We start from the raw sequence: 16,721 nt of genomic DNA, 5'->3' as shown, positions 1-16,721 counted from the left end.
TCGAGCATTGATATATATATATATATATATATATATATATATATATATATATATATATATATATATATATATATATATATATATATATATATATATATATTCAGTTATAGTGTGTGTGTATGTATGTGTGTATATATATGTATGTGTATATATATATATATATATATATATATATATATATATATATATATATGTATATATATATATATATATGTATGTGTATATATATGTATTTCAGTTATAGTTGGGGCTTATTATGACATTCCTCTATTACAACCCACAGTTAAACTATACAGATTTTAAAATAGTTCTTCGTTTATTTTTATCTTTCAACATTAAATCTCGTTCTTATGCAACACCACACAGCATCCCATCTATCCTCAATGAAACATACCACGAAGTAACGATAACTTGCCACATTTAAATGAACTGTTTTGAGAGTATGATTCAAATAATGTATAGTACTGTAGGTATAAGCGCAAAAAGGTTTCATTTTTATGGGGTGGAATGGAGAAAGTGCTTATTGCATGCAATTAACAATGAATATCGAATAGGCGAGTAATAGTTGCTTCCCTGTACGAGTCATGTTTAGAATTAATGGGACGCCAATGTTTATGTAGTTTAATTGTGAGTTGATAGTGGGATATTATAATAAGCCCTAACCATAACATAACTCAACTGTAATCTTTGGGTTGGGTTCTTTTTTTTGGGGGGGGGGGGGGGGGGATTTCATGCCCTCTTAGAATAATTACATTAAAATATATAATGGATTTTATTTAAAGTGTTAGTTGGCCTAGTGAATCCATTGATAGGAAACATCATGAGGCTTTGTCACTGCAATCCCTTATTGAAGCTTGAGATACCGGCGACCCCCCTTCCCTTTTCTAACTTAAGGGAAGAGCAAGCCTCCTAAGTAGGGGAACCCTCATGGGTCTTATTTCCTACCTGTGCAGCGAACACCCATAGGTGCCTACCCAGTCCTTCATCTTCCATCCTAGTAGAGGCGAAAGACTGCCTCCGGATGAACGTGTTTGCTACGGGCCAAATGGAGTACGCATGCAAGAGTGCTCTTACAAACCTGCTGTGGCAGCTGGAACACATGTTTGATACACACAGTTCATGCGAGTGCACACACCGGCCTGCCAGAGCAGGTCGGACACATAGGTTAACCACACCCGAGGTGTCAGTGCGCACCGAGGCTGTAATGGCAGGCCTGACCTACGTTTACAAACATATCCTCACCGCTTCCTAACATATGTTGTTGTTAGGGTGCGTGCAATTTCACACTTTACGCAAGAAACCAGCATGCACACTGGCTTGTCGTGGCAGGCGTGGCTTGGGTCTCCAGGACACCCGTGGTGTCCGTGCGCTATTCGGCTGACAATTGGTGGTCCGGACTTACGGTCTGCACTTCCGTGGTGCCACTGCGCAAATGGGCCCGTCTTGGCAGGCTGGTGGCGGGGTTCTAAAAACATCACTAGCGCATGGGCTCAAGCCGACCCGAACTTGCAAGCCATACACTGACCCAGCACAACTTTGGTGCTAGTGCACCCACCGCTTGTCATGACAGATGGATGATCTGTTTCACACCCCTTGCTAAGCCCCTCTTCCTACAGGACTACCGCACTGCACCCACAGTGCCACGTCCCCGACTTGCCAATGCCGTACCCCCCCTGGGTATGTGGTGTACCCTTTCATAGGGTACTCCCAGTAACGACACTTGACCCAATCATGTGAGCACCCCACTCCTACCCCATGTGGGGAGTTCACTTGTGCCTTCCCACTGCAGTACAGTGAGAACAAGTTACGAGTTCCAGGGTCAGGAGCAGAGAGTAGGTGAAGACCAGGAGATAGAAAAAAAAAACATTTTGGGGATGTTCCGCTATGAAGGCATGTCCTACAATCATAAATACTGTAAATAGCAGAGTGCAGTGGCGTAAAGTCAACTCTCACACACTTCAGTGGCGTAAAGTGGAGTGTTTTATCAAAATAAAAGGTAGAGTAAAATGATGTGAAAATATGTGAATATTGTATCAAAAATATGTATATTAATATCTAAATGTTACATTTCTGGCTGTATATATAAATAGGGTAGGTCATTGTAAATGTATAAGTTGTATAAAACAGACTTATATATTGAGCTATGGAATACTGTGCAAAGTTCACAGTATATCACATTACATAGGGCTTAGAACTGGTGATGTGATTGATTGATGGGTGTGTTTACCAAAGATAGAAATCAGCCATTTAGTTTCTATGACAATTTTACATAGTAGTGCGGTCAGCGTTTCGTTGACTTCTGGGTTAGGGTGTAACATATTGTTAATTATTAGGTTTGATTATTGTGACCAACCTATTACCATTTTTACAAAGTACTAACAGGTGAAAGTTTGTTTTGAAAATTCTGTTCATTAATCCCTTCCCTGCGCCACGAATTCCGCCGCGGGGGAGGCGGGGGCGCTAGAGGGTAAGCGCGGCGCTTCGGTGCTCATGACGGATCCACGCCGTCATGAGTCACGGGCGGCGTGTGCTCATGACGGCGTGGTTCCGTCATGACCACGCCCGCTCAATAATTTGCCCGCACAGGCGTGGAATTAGTGCCGAGTGGGTGCAGCGGCAGCGGCTCCACGCCGTCATGAGCACACGGCGCCCGTGACTCATGAAGGCATGGAGCCGTCATGTGCACCCAAGGGGTTAAGCTCTTCGCTGCGGCGGACATTCCGCTGCGGTGCTGAAAAAAATTACACGTGCGCCTTTTGGACGGTCCCCGGCAGTCCTCCGCACAAGCCCACCTTGACGTCAGACGGCCAGGGGACGTCCGATTCATCGAAGAGGTTATCAACGTATGTTTTGTTTTTTGTAAAAAGATCTTTTTTCTAAAAAAATATATATCTTACCTTTGCACACATTGGAGGAATGTGCGCATATTTTAGCAGACTTCTTCCCCTGGTTTAATTTTGAAAGGAGTAAACGTTTTGCAGAGTTCGCTGAAGAGTGTAATGACAGGAATTTGGCTTACGTAGTAGCTGGGTACAAGGTCTAGCGGGGATTGTGCGCTGGGTCTTTAGCCTAGCAACGAGTGACCCAGGCACGTTACGACATCTAATAAAAAACGAGTTGCTGGGACATTTCAATGACTATTCCCTGCTTATAAAAAACTTTAGATATGCGGTGAGTCAATTACAACTAGATAAAGCTGAGTTATTCTCTTTATCTCCACATCAGATAAAAACCCGTTTGAAATGTACTTCTTGGGAACTAGGGTTTAGACTGGATAGAGAGCTTCGTACCAGGAAAAAGGGCATAAAGCTAGCCATTGACTCCTGTTTGGTGAGGAAAGCACAACCTTTTGTTCTTTGGAACATTACTCATGGTGTCAGGCGTTTTATGTTCCTAGTAAGACAGGATTTACTTCCTTTAAAACTGCTCTTATCCAGATGGTATGGCTCACCTGCTATATGTGACTTGTGTCACATGAAAGCCCAAGACTTGCTGCATGTAATTTTTGTTTGCCCAGCTTTACTTTCATTTAGGCGTAAATGGTTAAGGCCTATCTGTCTGCAATTGAACATCTTGTCTGCTTCTGATTTTATCTTTGCCATGAATAATCCTCCGAATGAAATGTTTTGTTTTAAATTATACAATTTCTTTAATTGCTTTTTGACTTTGTATTAGGTTGCAATACTAGTGATTTTGATTATTTCTGTATATCTGAAATTTATTTTTATGTATGCTTTTTTCTTTTGTATTCTTGAGACATTTTGAATATCTGTGATCTTTATTTTATGTGGACCTCTTCGGAGTTCCGTAATCATAAATAAAATAAATTGAAAATTGAAATTGTGTAATGAAAGAGTAACCCATCTCTGGTCCCTCTAACTATATCTGCAGAGTGGCCACTCTTTGATAGATTGATATTTAGTTATTGTATTGCACAAAAAGCAGTGGTATAAAAAGCCATATTTCATAGGGAATCATGAAATTTAAAAATGTTTCACAGCTGTCTTTGAAATGTGTATTTTATTATAACGGTGGCCCCCAAACCACTCTGCAAAGCTTTAACATTGTCAGGGCTACTGGGATTATGCAGGCAAGGTTATCCAAGTTATGTGGCAAACAATCTAATTAAAGGGAACATATTTGAAAGTATTAATTTCATCTACTTAAAATAGAAACATTTCGGCTTAATTTCACGGACCCTAGATATAGTCCGTAGTTTTATTACCAATTAATTCAAAAAAAGTTAACACCTACTCATTTGAATTCCAATTAGTGTCCGGGTGTTGGTGCATTTTGAAGAAAACGCCTTTTCAAGCTAACTACCCCAAAACAAACATAAAATAATAGTACCTTTTAAAACCATATATAATATGTTCCTAGTTTGCCATCTTGGTATTGTGGTTACATTTATAAACCACACCTTCAGCCTCGTGTTATGCTATTACCAAAATCCCTCAATGGCGATATTGTATCGTATCACCCAGTTACCCATCCTCTATAAAATTGGAATCTCGAAGTTCTCAACACTTTGGTCTACCACTTTTGTAAATATAGCAGTCTGTATTTATTCTCTGGACCACCATGTGTCTGTTTTTTTCCCAATACTTACACTACCTTTATATTTTTTTCTACTTTTCTTACAAACTGTATTTAAAGACTTAATTTACCTTCGTTTTCACTGTAATTTTGAAATAAAGCTGTACAACAAGGTACACTCTCGCACGTTAATTCACAAGAACTAGTGAGAAAAACACGTATTGTGCATTTTTTTTCTGAAGTTGGAAACATACAACAAAATAAGCATGGCAACCGCTCTCTCTCTCTCAATTTTTCCAGGTCAGCGTTTGTGTTCTAGTTCGTCCAGTTTTGGGACTAGCGCCCGTGGTCTAGTCCTTAATGAGTTAATTATCTCCTTAGACCTTTAAAACAGAGCTGTTATGTCATTCGATGCCTCTCGGCTTCACTATCCCTGGCAATCAGCAAACAAACAGCCGCTTGGGTCACGTGACGGCTGGCTTTTGTCCTTGGATCTTTGGTGGCTTTTGTCGAGTGAACCTGCTTACGCTGCCTCGCTTGTATAGTATTCATGACGGGACGAGTGACCGCAAATCGAATCTAAATGAGATTATGCTTTTCCGCCAACAATGCTGCCAGTGTGTGTACATGTCCAGGTAGGTACCGTGTCATTGCTTGACATCGATATACCTAGCACCGCCACATTCGTACTTTAGGCAGTGGACGGCTTATTAGTCTGTCAGTGATTGCTTTTGTATTTTTTGAGACGTATGACGAAGTGTTATGAAGTTAATTTTGCTTTAATCCAAATGTATAAATCGGGCAAGACGCGTATTCGCAGATCTGTGCAGCTTCGAAGTACACAAGTTCCTGAGGTAACTTGTACTTGCCGATCTATCTACGTTGTAGCTGTTGTTTACCAAGGTATGTTAACGGGCGACAGGTTGTATCGCTACTATAGGGAATATTTGCCTGACGACCTTAGAAAATGCTTGTTTGTGCCTTGTTATTTTATCTACTAGTTTTAGAGGAACATGTTCGCTGGTTAAGTAGGCGTTCAAGTAGAAGCTATTATGGTCATATGGGGATTTAAACTATGAACTGTGTTGTAAAATCTCACTGTGCCTGTTTCACAAAGATGTTTACTTAGTTTACACGCCGGGTGGGCGTTTCCGAACGTGCCCTCATTGTGGACACGGTGTAACATTCTCACTTTACAAAGATGCTTCACCTGGTTTCTCTACAATCATATTTAACTCCGCCTCCTGTGCACGTGCTGTGATTAGCACCCCATGAGATCAGAAACGTTAAATCCGTTTTGATTGAATCACTTGAAGTGACTTTTAATCCTTATTTTATGACTGCTGCCAAAATTCGGCAGTGTTTTTTTTTTAATTCAAGCTATTTGCCAAGTAAAAGGGTTTTGCTATTGCTTTTTTTTATCTGGAGGTGTTTATGGCTTCTACCAGCTCAAAGGAATTTGCTGCAGCTTGGCAGAAAGGTTAGAAAGCTAGTTGTAGCTAGATGCTTTTCGAATAAAGTAAATAAAATGGCATTAGTATTAGTACAATGGTGAAACTAGTACTCTGCTGGTTTGTGTACAGTGTAGTTGGCTATTAACAATGCTCTGCGGCGTTTGACATGTGGCTTGCAGTGAAAAACTATCTTATTACCTTTGTATCTCATTTAAACAAACGCGAAACATAATAATACAAACCTAGTTATTATGCAATTAACAATTTACCGAAAAGAAAGTTCTTTTATTCGTGGTCGATTTTCATTAGTTTAACCAATTTTTAAGAAGCCCTTATATAGATAGTCCCAATATGAAAAAAGTACGTTGCAAAATCATAAATACTGATTTAAATGATCGGTTCGCATTTCTTTTGGTTCAGCTTTTTGTCAAGGTTAGTAACGGTAATTTTGCATCATTTCATGTATAGTAAATTTGCAAAAACTTCGATTAGAATCTCCTACTGCCCAGGCCGATACAGTTAAGGTACCATTTGGTAAATGCCCAATTTCTGTCTGTTTCTACCTTCGTTTTAAAGCTGAAATGCTTGTAGATAAATTGCATTGTTGTGGGTTTAATAATAGGCGTTGTATGGTAATGCATCAATTGCATTTTACAGCTTGATTTTGAGAAGAAAAAAGAAATGCAGCAGTACAGACAAAAGGCAATAGAGCTCGAGACGAGTAAACAGAACAACAGGAAGAAAACCGCTTTACTTAACCGGGTCCATGAAATCTTGGAGAACGTACAGGTATTCATTATTTTATAAATATATTTTCGTTTCATGATTTTATCATGGTTGAAATGAAATAGTGATACTTGCTCTTGCATTACTAACTTTACATGGATTTTGTGCACGAATTTAATTTTAGTCCTCATTAATTCCGCTTTGTTTTAAGATTTACATCAGTTGAAAAAAGGCCTCTTCTTTTCTGTCAATTTTCTGTTGCTTTTATCTTAACGCAGCCCGAAATCAGTGTGATGTTATTTTAATAACTATTTACTAGTGATCATTTACTATGTATTAGTGGTGTTCATCGTGCAGTATGTGAAAGAGCTATAAATAATGTTGAGCTTTGCCCTCCTTTCAAACAACTGCGTCAATTCTAATCCCTGAAAAAGTGAATTTGCGAACGGATACCATGCTACTCCATCAGAGTACCATGGATGGAAGATTGTGTCTGCCATGTAGCCTATATGCAAAGTTGTGCCCCTGTATTTAAAAATTTTTTTTATCCAAACTTTTTTTTAAAATGAGTCATAAGAAGGAAATCAATAAGGTGAAAATAATAATCATGTGAGAAAAGACAAAACCGCAGAATGAGTAGGATAATCGAATGGTCTGACACAGTCCAGTGCCTGTTAAAATCTGCATCAGCCAATTGCAAAAACCAAAATAAAAACGGAACTAAAAGCAAACATTATAATAGCAAAAAAAGGACCAAGCTCCCACTGCGAGCATCGCCACCCACTATAGCTTCAGAGAAAAGAGTGAAAAAAACAGCAGAAGGGGGGGCAAGGGGGAAGAAAGGATATATTCTCTCCTGCCCATTGTTCCCATCCGCCCACCACCTGGACAACTCTTAGGATTTGCACGCCCTTATCTCGGTCTCCAGAGTTCCTTCCAGTTGGGGACATGGTTCTAGCTGTATCCCACCATAGGGAGCCCAGCATTCCCAGATTTTGTAGTATTTCTGTAGAGCCCCTAGCTATGTATATAGGAAGTTCCAAGCCCATGCATCAGTCCAGGCCTCTCTCCAAACCTCTAGCGAAGGAGCTGAAGTCTCCTTCCATGTTCTGGCGATATCACGCTTAGGCACCATAAGTTGTGCTCCTGTGTTGTCGCTATGCCTATACATGACTTTCAGGCGAAAGTGAGAAATAAGACTTAAGACTTAAGCACTAAATTCGAGTTCATTGGTAGCTATTTTTATGAGCGCTGCTTAGCCTCTTTGGGAGTGTTCTAGTGTGGTTACATGGTAGAAACTTCTTAAACTGTGTTGCAGCAAGCAGTTATTTGTGCGTAGGGGAAAGTGTTATACACAGGTGAAGGACACTACCCTTGAGAGATCCAGTCTTACAGAAACTGTTGTTTATGCTCTGGAATCCAGCAGTATTAGGGTAGAAAAAAAATCTATAGAATTGGCATTGTGCAAAAATCCCTGATATATGTTCTGTGGCTTTCGCCCAGGACCGTCTGGGAAAAATTTATAGGGGCAGGTAATAAACATCCATAATGCAAGCTGCAAGAAGTTCAGCCAGCAGTGGCAGGTGAGCAATACTTTGGAGAAAGTATTATGTAACTTGGTATAGTAGATCCTCTTAGTTCATGTGGAAGCAACTAGCAATAACCCATAAGAAAGGGAATTTTATGACTGGCCTAAGTATATGCTTTTACTGGTCTGCATGGTGCGATACACGACCAATTATTATACAACGCAACAAAAATGTGTTCTGCGTAGTCCTAATTGTGGTAGAGAGCATCCTATAGGAATGATCATGCCACATCTAACCACAGTCTGTACTTTGAGGAGTTCCCACTAGAGTAGCAGGGAGTGACCGAGAGGAATGGGTGTTATACATCCAGGAGTAGTATGGACTCTTTTGGTGGGTCCAGTGTAAATCAACAGAGGGCCAACCAGTATACAAGCAGTTAATGTATATCTCGTAGGAGCCTACATGAGGATGGCACAGAACAACGTGTAGAACTGGGCAATCTACAACCACTCCTAGCATGTGCTTATGGAAGTCAACTCTGCTGCGGTGGACATGTAACTGTTATTCAACCTGCCATGGTATGTGCTGTGAGGGAGTCTTCACAGGAGCAGCAGTGGAAGCAATCCGTGGGAATGGATGTTGTATAAGCAGCTATGCAACACGGTCTGAGCAATCTACTCTGGAGGGCAACAGATAAACAGGTATCACTGGGCTATGTACCTCCAACCTGGGTATATCCTCGGAGGGTCCACCCAGGAGCACCAGGAGGAGAAGCGCTCCGGAACAAGCATTACCTATGTTGCCACGCTACTGGAGCTCGGAAGTTCGCTTTAGGAGTGGCAGAGGAGAAACTTAAAGGAATGGGGATTATACCACAAGCAATGGTATATGTTGTATAAGTGTCAAGGAGCAGCAGAGCAGCAATCAAAAAATCAGCTAACATCATACATACACTGATCTGTGTAGTTCACCCAAAAGCTGTGCTATTGTGACCCATTGGTGTGCTTAGCATTAGTGAACCAAAGAGCGTGGGCGTCAGTCAGAGATTCAGTGGATAGAGTGTATTCAGACTGCCGAGCGAGAGAGGGTATATGCATCAAGGAAAGATATGAGGGGTATTGAAGCAGCAGGGGTGTGGCCCGAATGTGTTTCCAGGCTCTTACAGCCAAACACCACACATAAAAGATGCTACAGGAAGACCCTCTTAATGTCTTCTCCCTTCACAAAGAGCTCTTTACTGTAGTTCCCCCGAGCAGAAAATAAATGGTGGTGTAGAGAGTCTGCAGGAAGAAAAATTAGCTGGACGTCAAGGGAGAAGGAATAGGCTGTAGTTCGATGAGGATATTAAGGAAAGGGAACAGAAACAGGACTTACCCTGAGCAAGACACAGAGCACCAAAACAATGATCTGCTACAAGCGACAGTCCGTCCAGGAAACGGAGAAGCAAAATGGGTGCAAAAGACACAATGCAATAAGGGAAGGAAATGAAATGGCTGGTTTAAACAGAGCAGCAACCACCAAAATCAGTGCTGTGTATGTGACGTTGGGCCCCTAGCCAAACCTGAATAGGATAAAAAAAACAATGCATCCCAGCATGCGAATAAAATGGGGATGGACCTGAGCAATGCAGGAAGCACCAAGATGCGTGTCAAATATTTCTCACTTACTCAATAGTCTCCAATGGACACTCAGAACTCACAACACCACAATAGACGCTGCAACATCTTTTGAAGAACAAGGGACCTGTTCATATTTCAGAAGACACTATATCCTCTCAATAAAAGACAAAGAAGTAAAACATGAGAAGAATACATTTTGCACAGTATGCACAGCAGCACTCTTTCAAACAAGGTTGTATATTTTGGGAGATACTGGTTGAAGGGAGGCGTTGAGGGAGAATGATAATGGCAAATAAATAAGTGGCAGATATAAAAAGACATATTGAAAGATTCATCTGGTGATCAAGAAACCCTGGGAAACTCACTGTGTAAAATGTACAAAGTAGATGGGCAAGGAAAGAGATGATCCCTTTCAGTGTGGTTTCTTAAATTATAAGATCCTTTCATGCGTGTAGAGGGGTAGGATAGTGGACTGTGTCGAATACCACTGAGCGCTCAAGTAGGAATGTTGCCGCCCCATTCTAGTAAAAAGATCGCCTTTGCTTGTTGTTTTTGAGTTTTTTTCTCTTGATAAGCTTTCCCAATAAACATTTGTGGCCTTCCGTTTGAAGTTTGCAAAATCAAAAGGAGAAAGACCTTCTTCTTCAGTAAAAGTTAGATGCAGTTTGGGATGAGATCCTTTGGAAAGCAGAAAAATAAATAGAAAGTTAAGCATGGTCCTGAATGGAGCTGCTGCCAACGGTGATGTGAGGATACACTAAAAGATGCTCGTGGGGCAGTGGTTAGCGGGTGAGACAGGTTTACCTAAAGATCCCACATATTCTGCTATCAGATGACTGAGGTACAGAAAGGTGTAGTAATTGTGGGTGGGCTGAACATGTCACTGGAGTATCGGTTGAAGGGTCACAGCATGCTTTTGTGCAGTAGCAGTAGTCGAGGGCAGTAGCTTTGGTAAACCTATGCATCAATAGTGTGTCTCAGTTCAGTTGAAGGTGGATGATGTCCATGGTGGTTGCCTTTGGTTTCTGAAATTCAATGTTTAACTTGGGGAGCTTTCCGAAGGTAAAGAAGGTTTCAGCAAGGCTTGCAAAATGACCCTTTTCACTCTGGTGTTCTGATTATTTTTTTTTTTTTGCATGCCCTGGAGTGATGCTATAAGCGTGGTTTGTCCACTTTACAAAATGTTGAACTAGATTACTAAACATTATAGCTCTTATGAACATGTTTCCTGTGAGAAATGTCTCTTCCTTTGACCTTGCCCCAATCTCTTGACCAGAGAGCCATTTTTAGCACCACTAGTGCAAATTCTACTGATACAGTACACGATAGATGGGGTACTGCATATCCATGTCTGCTTTCACCAAGCCATAATGCGTATAGCACTGCTTGATGTTGCACCACTCCTTAGTGAAAGTTTGATACAGTGATATGCTTTGTTGCAAATTAATACTTAATTATACTGGAACGTGAGGCACCGACTCCCAGAGGACTTCCCGCTACAGCTGTGTTTGTGGGATGTTATGAAATGGGACATCACTTAATTGGACTTCAACCACCTTGCCATCAACATGCAACCGCCGCTCTTACCAACCCCTAGGGGGCGATTTTGGGGACACCCAGACTGGCAAATCGCCCATGCCACCCCCATTTAGGATTGCCGACTGTCTTCATCCTCTGTGTTTATATGGGAGTTCAAAACCTGAATTGCCGTTGTGTAGGTGACAGAGCATGCGAGTGGGTGGTCCCTGCGTGGCACCTCAGGACACCTAATTAGAACACGAGTGAGTGGTGTGAAATTGTGGTTTGAGAATATGGTTTGCTGCATTGGGCCTTTCTGAGGTCTCTCTTTGACAGCAAGGATAACTTACTGAATGCCAGCGAGATTTAGGGTTTAGCTCACAAGGGGGGCAGAATATCGGCCTAGGATCAAAAGTACAAGTGGCCCATATTCATTAACTGGGTAGTTAGTGGCCAACATTGGTAAATTAAAGAACTCCATACTTTGTAAGACATCATGCTGTCTGGGTGGTACCCGAGTGGTGGGCAACCACAGGTATTTGTGCGTACTGTGAGTAATGTGTTGTAATTTTGGAGAAATTCGTCTGTGCAATTAATTTGTTTCCTTCCATATCAAAAATATAAAAACCGTGACACATTATTGCTCTTTTACCACAAATTGTTGGTGGTCCATCCAAGCTACAGACGATTGCCTGCACATTACTGCTTGCTACGACTGCCTAGGCTTTATTTGACGTTGTTTACAATACCAATCCCCACACAGCCCCAAAAAAGGCCTACACACTGACCTGCCAGACTGGCCCTGTTGAAGGTCATTGCTCCTACCTTTATAGCGGTGAATCCAGCTGCAGAAAGCTAACTTTCTATGTCTGCTCATGAGGGGTTATTCTATGTTATCCATGCAGCACGGCCTTGTAGGCTGAGCATTTCACTCTTCTTATCTCCCCTCTATTGCCTTGTGGGCAGTACCCGACGTGTGTGCAGTATTGCAGTCTGCCGTGTATGCTGTGACTTTTCAAGCAGTGCCTTCTATCATTGTTGCCCTTGCAATGCTGGTTACACTGTAGGGTCTGCAGATGTCTAGGCAATGGGCACCACGACTCTCCTGCTATGTGGAGACAATGGTATAAAATGCTGAGCTCATTTTCATTAGATCAAATCTTAATACTGAAGAATAACTGCATCATTTGGTAATTTGGACAGCATTTTCTAGTTCTGACAGTGGTGCAATCTACACATGTGCCACCACCCATGGAGCAATCTACGCATGAGCCACCACTCATGGTGCAATCTACGCATGAGCCACCACCATGGTGCAATCTACGCATGAGCCACCACCCATGGTGCAATCTACACATGAGCCACCACCATGGTGCAATCTACGCATGAGCCACCACCCATGGTGCAATCTACGCATGAGCCACCACTCATGGTGCAATCTACGCATGAGCCACCACCCATGGTGCAATCTACGCATGAGCCACCACTCATGGTGCAATCTACGCATGAGCCACCACCCATGGTGCAATCTACGCATGAGCCACCACCCATGGTGCAATCTACGCATGAGCCACCACCATGGTGCAATCTACGCATGAGCCACCACTCGTGGTGCAATCTACGCATGAGCCACCACTCGTGGTGCAATCTACGCATGAGCCACCACCATGGTGCAATCTACGCATGAGCCACCACCATGGTGCAATCTACGCATGAGCCACCACCATGGTGCAATCTACGCATGAGCCACCACCATGGTGCAATCTACGCATGAGCCACCACCCATGGTGCAATCTACGCATGAGCCACCACCATGGTGCAATCTACGCATGAGCCACCACCATGGTGCAATCTACGCATGAGCCACCACCCGTGGTGCAATCTACGCATGAGCCACCACTCGTGGTGCAATCTACGCATGAGCCACCACCCATGGTGCAATCTACGCATGAGCCACCACCCATGGTGCAATCTACGCATGAGCCACCACCCATGGTGCAATCTACGCATGAGCCACCACCCATGGTGCAATCTACGCATGAGCCACCACCCATGGTGCAATCTACGCATGAGCCACCACCCATGGTGCAATCTACGCATGAGCCACCACCCATGGTGCAATCTACGCATGAGCCACCACTCGTGGTGCAATCTACGCATGAGCCACCACTCGTGGTGCAATCTACGCATGAGCCACCACCCATGGTGCAATCTACGCATGAGCCACCACTCATGGTGCAATCTACGCATGAGCCACCACCCATGGTGCAATCTACGCATGAGCCACCACCCATGGTGCAATCTACGCATGAGCCACCACCCATGGTGCAATCTACGCATGAGCCACCACCCATGGTGCAATCTACGCATGAGCCACCACTCGTGGTGCAATCTACGCATGAGCCACCACTCGTGGTGCAATCTACGCATGAGCCACCACCCATGGTGCAATCTACGCATGAGCCACCACCCATGGTGCAATCTACGCATGAGCCATCACTCATGGTGCAATCTACGCATGAGCCACCACTCATGGTGCAATCTACGCATGAGCCACCACTCATGGTGCAATCTACGCATGAGCCACCACCAATGGTGCAATCTACACATGAGCCACCACCCATGGTGCAATCTACACATGAGCCACCACCCATGGTGCAATCTACGCATGAGCCACCACCATGGTGCAATCTACGCATGAGCCACCACCCATGGTGCAATCTACGCATGAGCCACCACTCATGGTGCAATCTACGCATGAGCCACCACTCATGGTGCAATCTACGCATGAGCCACCACTCATGGTGCAATCTACGCATGAGCCACCACCCATGGTGCAATCTACGCATGAGCCACCACCATGGTGCAATCTACGCATGAGCCACCACCATGGTGCAATCTACGCATGAGCCACCACCATGGTGCAATCTACGCATGAGCCACCACTCGTGGTGCAATCTACGCATGTGCCACCACCCATGGTGCAATCTACGCATGAGCCATCACCCATGGTGCAATCTACGCATGAGCCACCACCCATGGTGCAATCTACGCATGAGCCACCACCATGGTGCAATCTACGCATGAGCCACCACCATGGTGCAATCTACGCATGAGCCACCACCATGGTGCAATCTACGCATGAGCCACCACTCGTGGTGCAATCTACGCATGTGCCACCACCCATGGAGCAATCTACGCATGAGCCACCACTCATGGTGCAATCTACGCATGAGCCACCACTCCTGGTGCAATCTACGCATGAGCCACCACCCATGGTGCAATCTACGCATGAGCCACCACCCATGGTGCAATCTACGCATGAGCCACCACTCATGGTGCAATCTACGCATGAGCCACCACTCATGGTGCAATCTACGCATGAGCCACCACTCATGGTGCAATCTACGCATGAGCCATCACCCATGGTGCAATCTATGCATGAGCCATCACCCATGGTGCAATCTACGCATGAGCCATCGCCCATGGTGCAATATATGCATGAGCCACCACTCATGGTGCAATCTACGCATGAGCCATCACCCATGGTGCAATCTACGCATGAGCCATCACTCATGGTACTTATGCAAGAGCTGGCAGCGATATTCAGCAAACAGAAGGTTTTACTGTAGAACAGTACCCCAGTTGACCTTTCCTACATACAAGAGCACCTGAAATACAGGAAGTCATTAAAGACGTGCCTTTCCCAAGATGATCCCACAACTAGCAGACCGAACCGCTTCGCATCACCATGAGGGGTATGAACAACACTCAGCTGGGTCTTGTACCCAACCAAAACTATAACACATCACTTCAGGGGCCTCCAGATGTGTTGCTATGTCGCGCTCTACTGTGTTCGATACCATCTCTAAACTCGGCTATACTATCTCTGGGACTTCATATGAGCAGCCTTTGCCATAAACTTGTAACACAATATAGCCCACTATGCACTGTGGAGAAGTGTGGCTCAATGGTTAGAGCGGCAGACCCTTATGCAGAGGTCTAGCCCGGGACCAGGGTTCAATTCCCCGCCTCGGAGGGTCTTTGGCTCAAAATTCCACGGACCTGATAATTCTCGCCTCGGTGCCTATTTCAATCATGGAGTCCCACTCTGCAACTCTGGGCAATAGCTTGCTTAATCTCCACAACGGCGCCCACAACGCTAAGGATGCCTGGCCTCCACCTTGGGGGTGGCCAGGAGTGGACACCTCACAGGAAAAGCCAGGATGGTTCCACAGTGGTATTCGTACAAGCGCCTTGAGACCCTTGCGGGTGAGTAGTGCGCTATACAAGTATCAATTTACAATTTACATTTACATGCACTCGCATATATCTTCTCCATACACTAGCACGATATAAACCTAAGTGGCTACCGACCACATTTTGATTTAATTCTAGATGAGGGTGCAGCAACTCCAATTTAAGAGCGCCACCCTGGATCTATCAAGCAATATGAAAACGTCCATGTAGGCCCAGGAAGTAGTATGCTTCAATTTCTACAAATACGAAGTGATGTCTAGTCTGACTGAGAAAGTGCTTTATAGATGCTACGGCGAAAAAGGTGCATTATCTGCCCATCTCAGAATACAATCTCGCGCACATAACCTATTTGTTTACAGAATGGCTTTGTGGAACATGAACTGGGCAGACTGTATCCGCACCGCATTGGTGACACCGAGGGACTAACCACCTACTTTAAAATAGAAGGATGCTGTGTCTCGTCACTCCCAGAGGAGCTGCTGTTGTGTGAACTGTTTTTAAATCGCTCAGATGCCTACTTTTGTAGAACGAGAAGCAATTTAAAGACAAGTGTTGATCTCCCATCACACTTAACAACAAAGAGAAATCTAGTTTTTCTTTTATTATTTTTGAGAAATTGCGTGCTTTAAACAGGTACCCTCTTGAAAACGTGACTCAGCAGTTGCATCTGTAGGATATGAATGCGCGCCTTGTTTGTGACGCTGACGGGTTTACTAACGTTGCCCGTAACTTGTGTCAAACCTGCAGAGCAGTGGATAATGGGCAAAGCGCGACCTGGTGTTTACTCCAGTTTACCTGGAAACGGTAACCTGATTTGTTTTGGAGAGCAGCTGCTCCCGGCCAAGAATAGAGGGCTGGCTTCCCTTTAGACCCCCTGCAGCACTCCAACACCGAGGCTGCCTTGTGCTAATGACTATTGTCCAGCTCGAACATGCCCTGTGCTGGAAACTGCTGTGCACACGCACTCTTATCTGCACGCTCTTGCATAAACAAGCTCGACACGGACCAGGCGCTGAGCAGCACGGGAGGGTTTATTTGGGGTTGGCGCTTTTTAGAGTTGCGTAAGCAGGAGGAATCGG

At 44.0% G+C, this 16,721-nt stretch overlaps 1 protein-coding gene across 9 annotated transcripts in view; it reads left to right on the top strand.

The window, feature by feature from the left end:
- Positions 1 to 16,721, top strand: part of CCP110 (centriolar coiled-coil protein 110) — a 344,554-nt gene that overhangs the window by 187,206 nt on the left and 140,627 nt on the right. For 6 of the 9 annotated variants that reach the window (XM_078665112.1, XM_078665109.1, XM_078665108.1 and 3 more), the window contains exon 3: positions 6,648 to 6,779. In XM_078665112.1, the coding sequence (XP_078521238.1) occupies positions 6,648 to 6,779 (132 nt within the window). Of the gene's footprint in view, positions 1 to 4,995; positions 5,172 to 6,647; positions 6,780 to 16,721 lie in introns of those variants that run through there. The other 3 variants (XM_078665111.1, XM_078665114.1, XM_078665113.1) reach the window with 3 other exon arrangements.

The sequence above is a fragment of the Lissotriton helveticus genome, chromosome 10 (assembly GCF_964261635.1).
Source record: "Lissotriton helveticus chromosome 10, aLisHel1.1, whole genome shotgun sequence".
Classification (NCBI taxonomy): Eukaryota; Metazoa; Chordata; class Amphibia; order Caudata; family Salamandridae; genus Lissotriton; species Lissotriton helveticus.
This window is presented reverse-complemented; position numbering and strand designations above follow the sequence as displayed.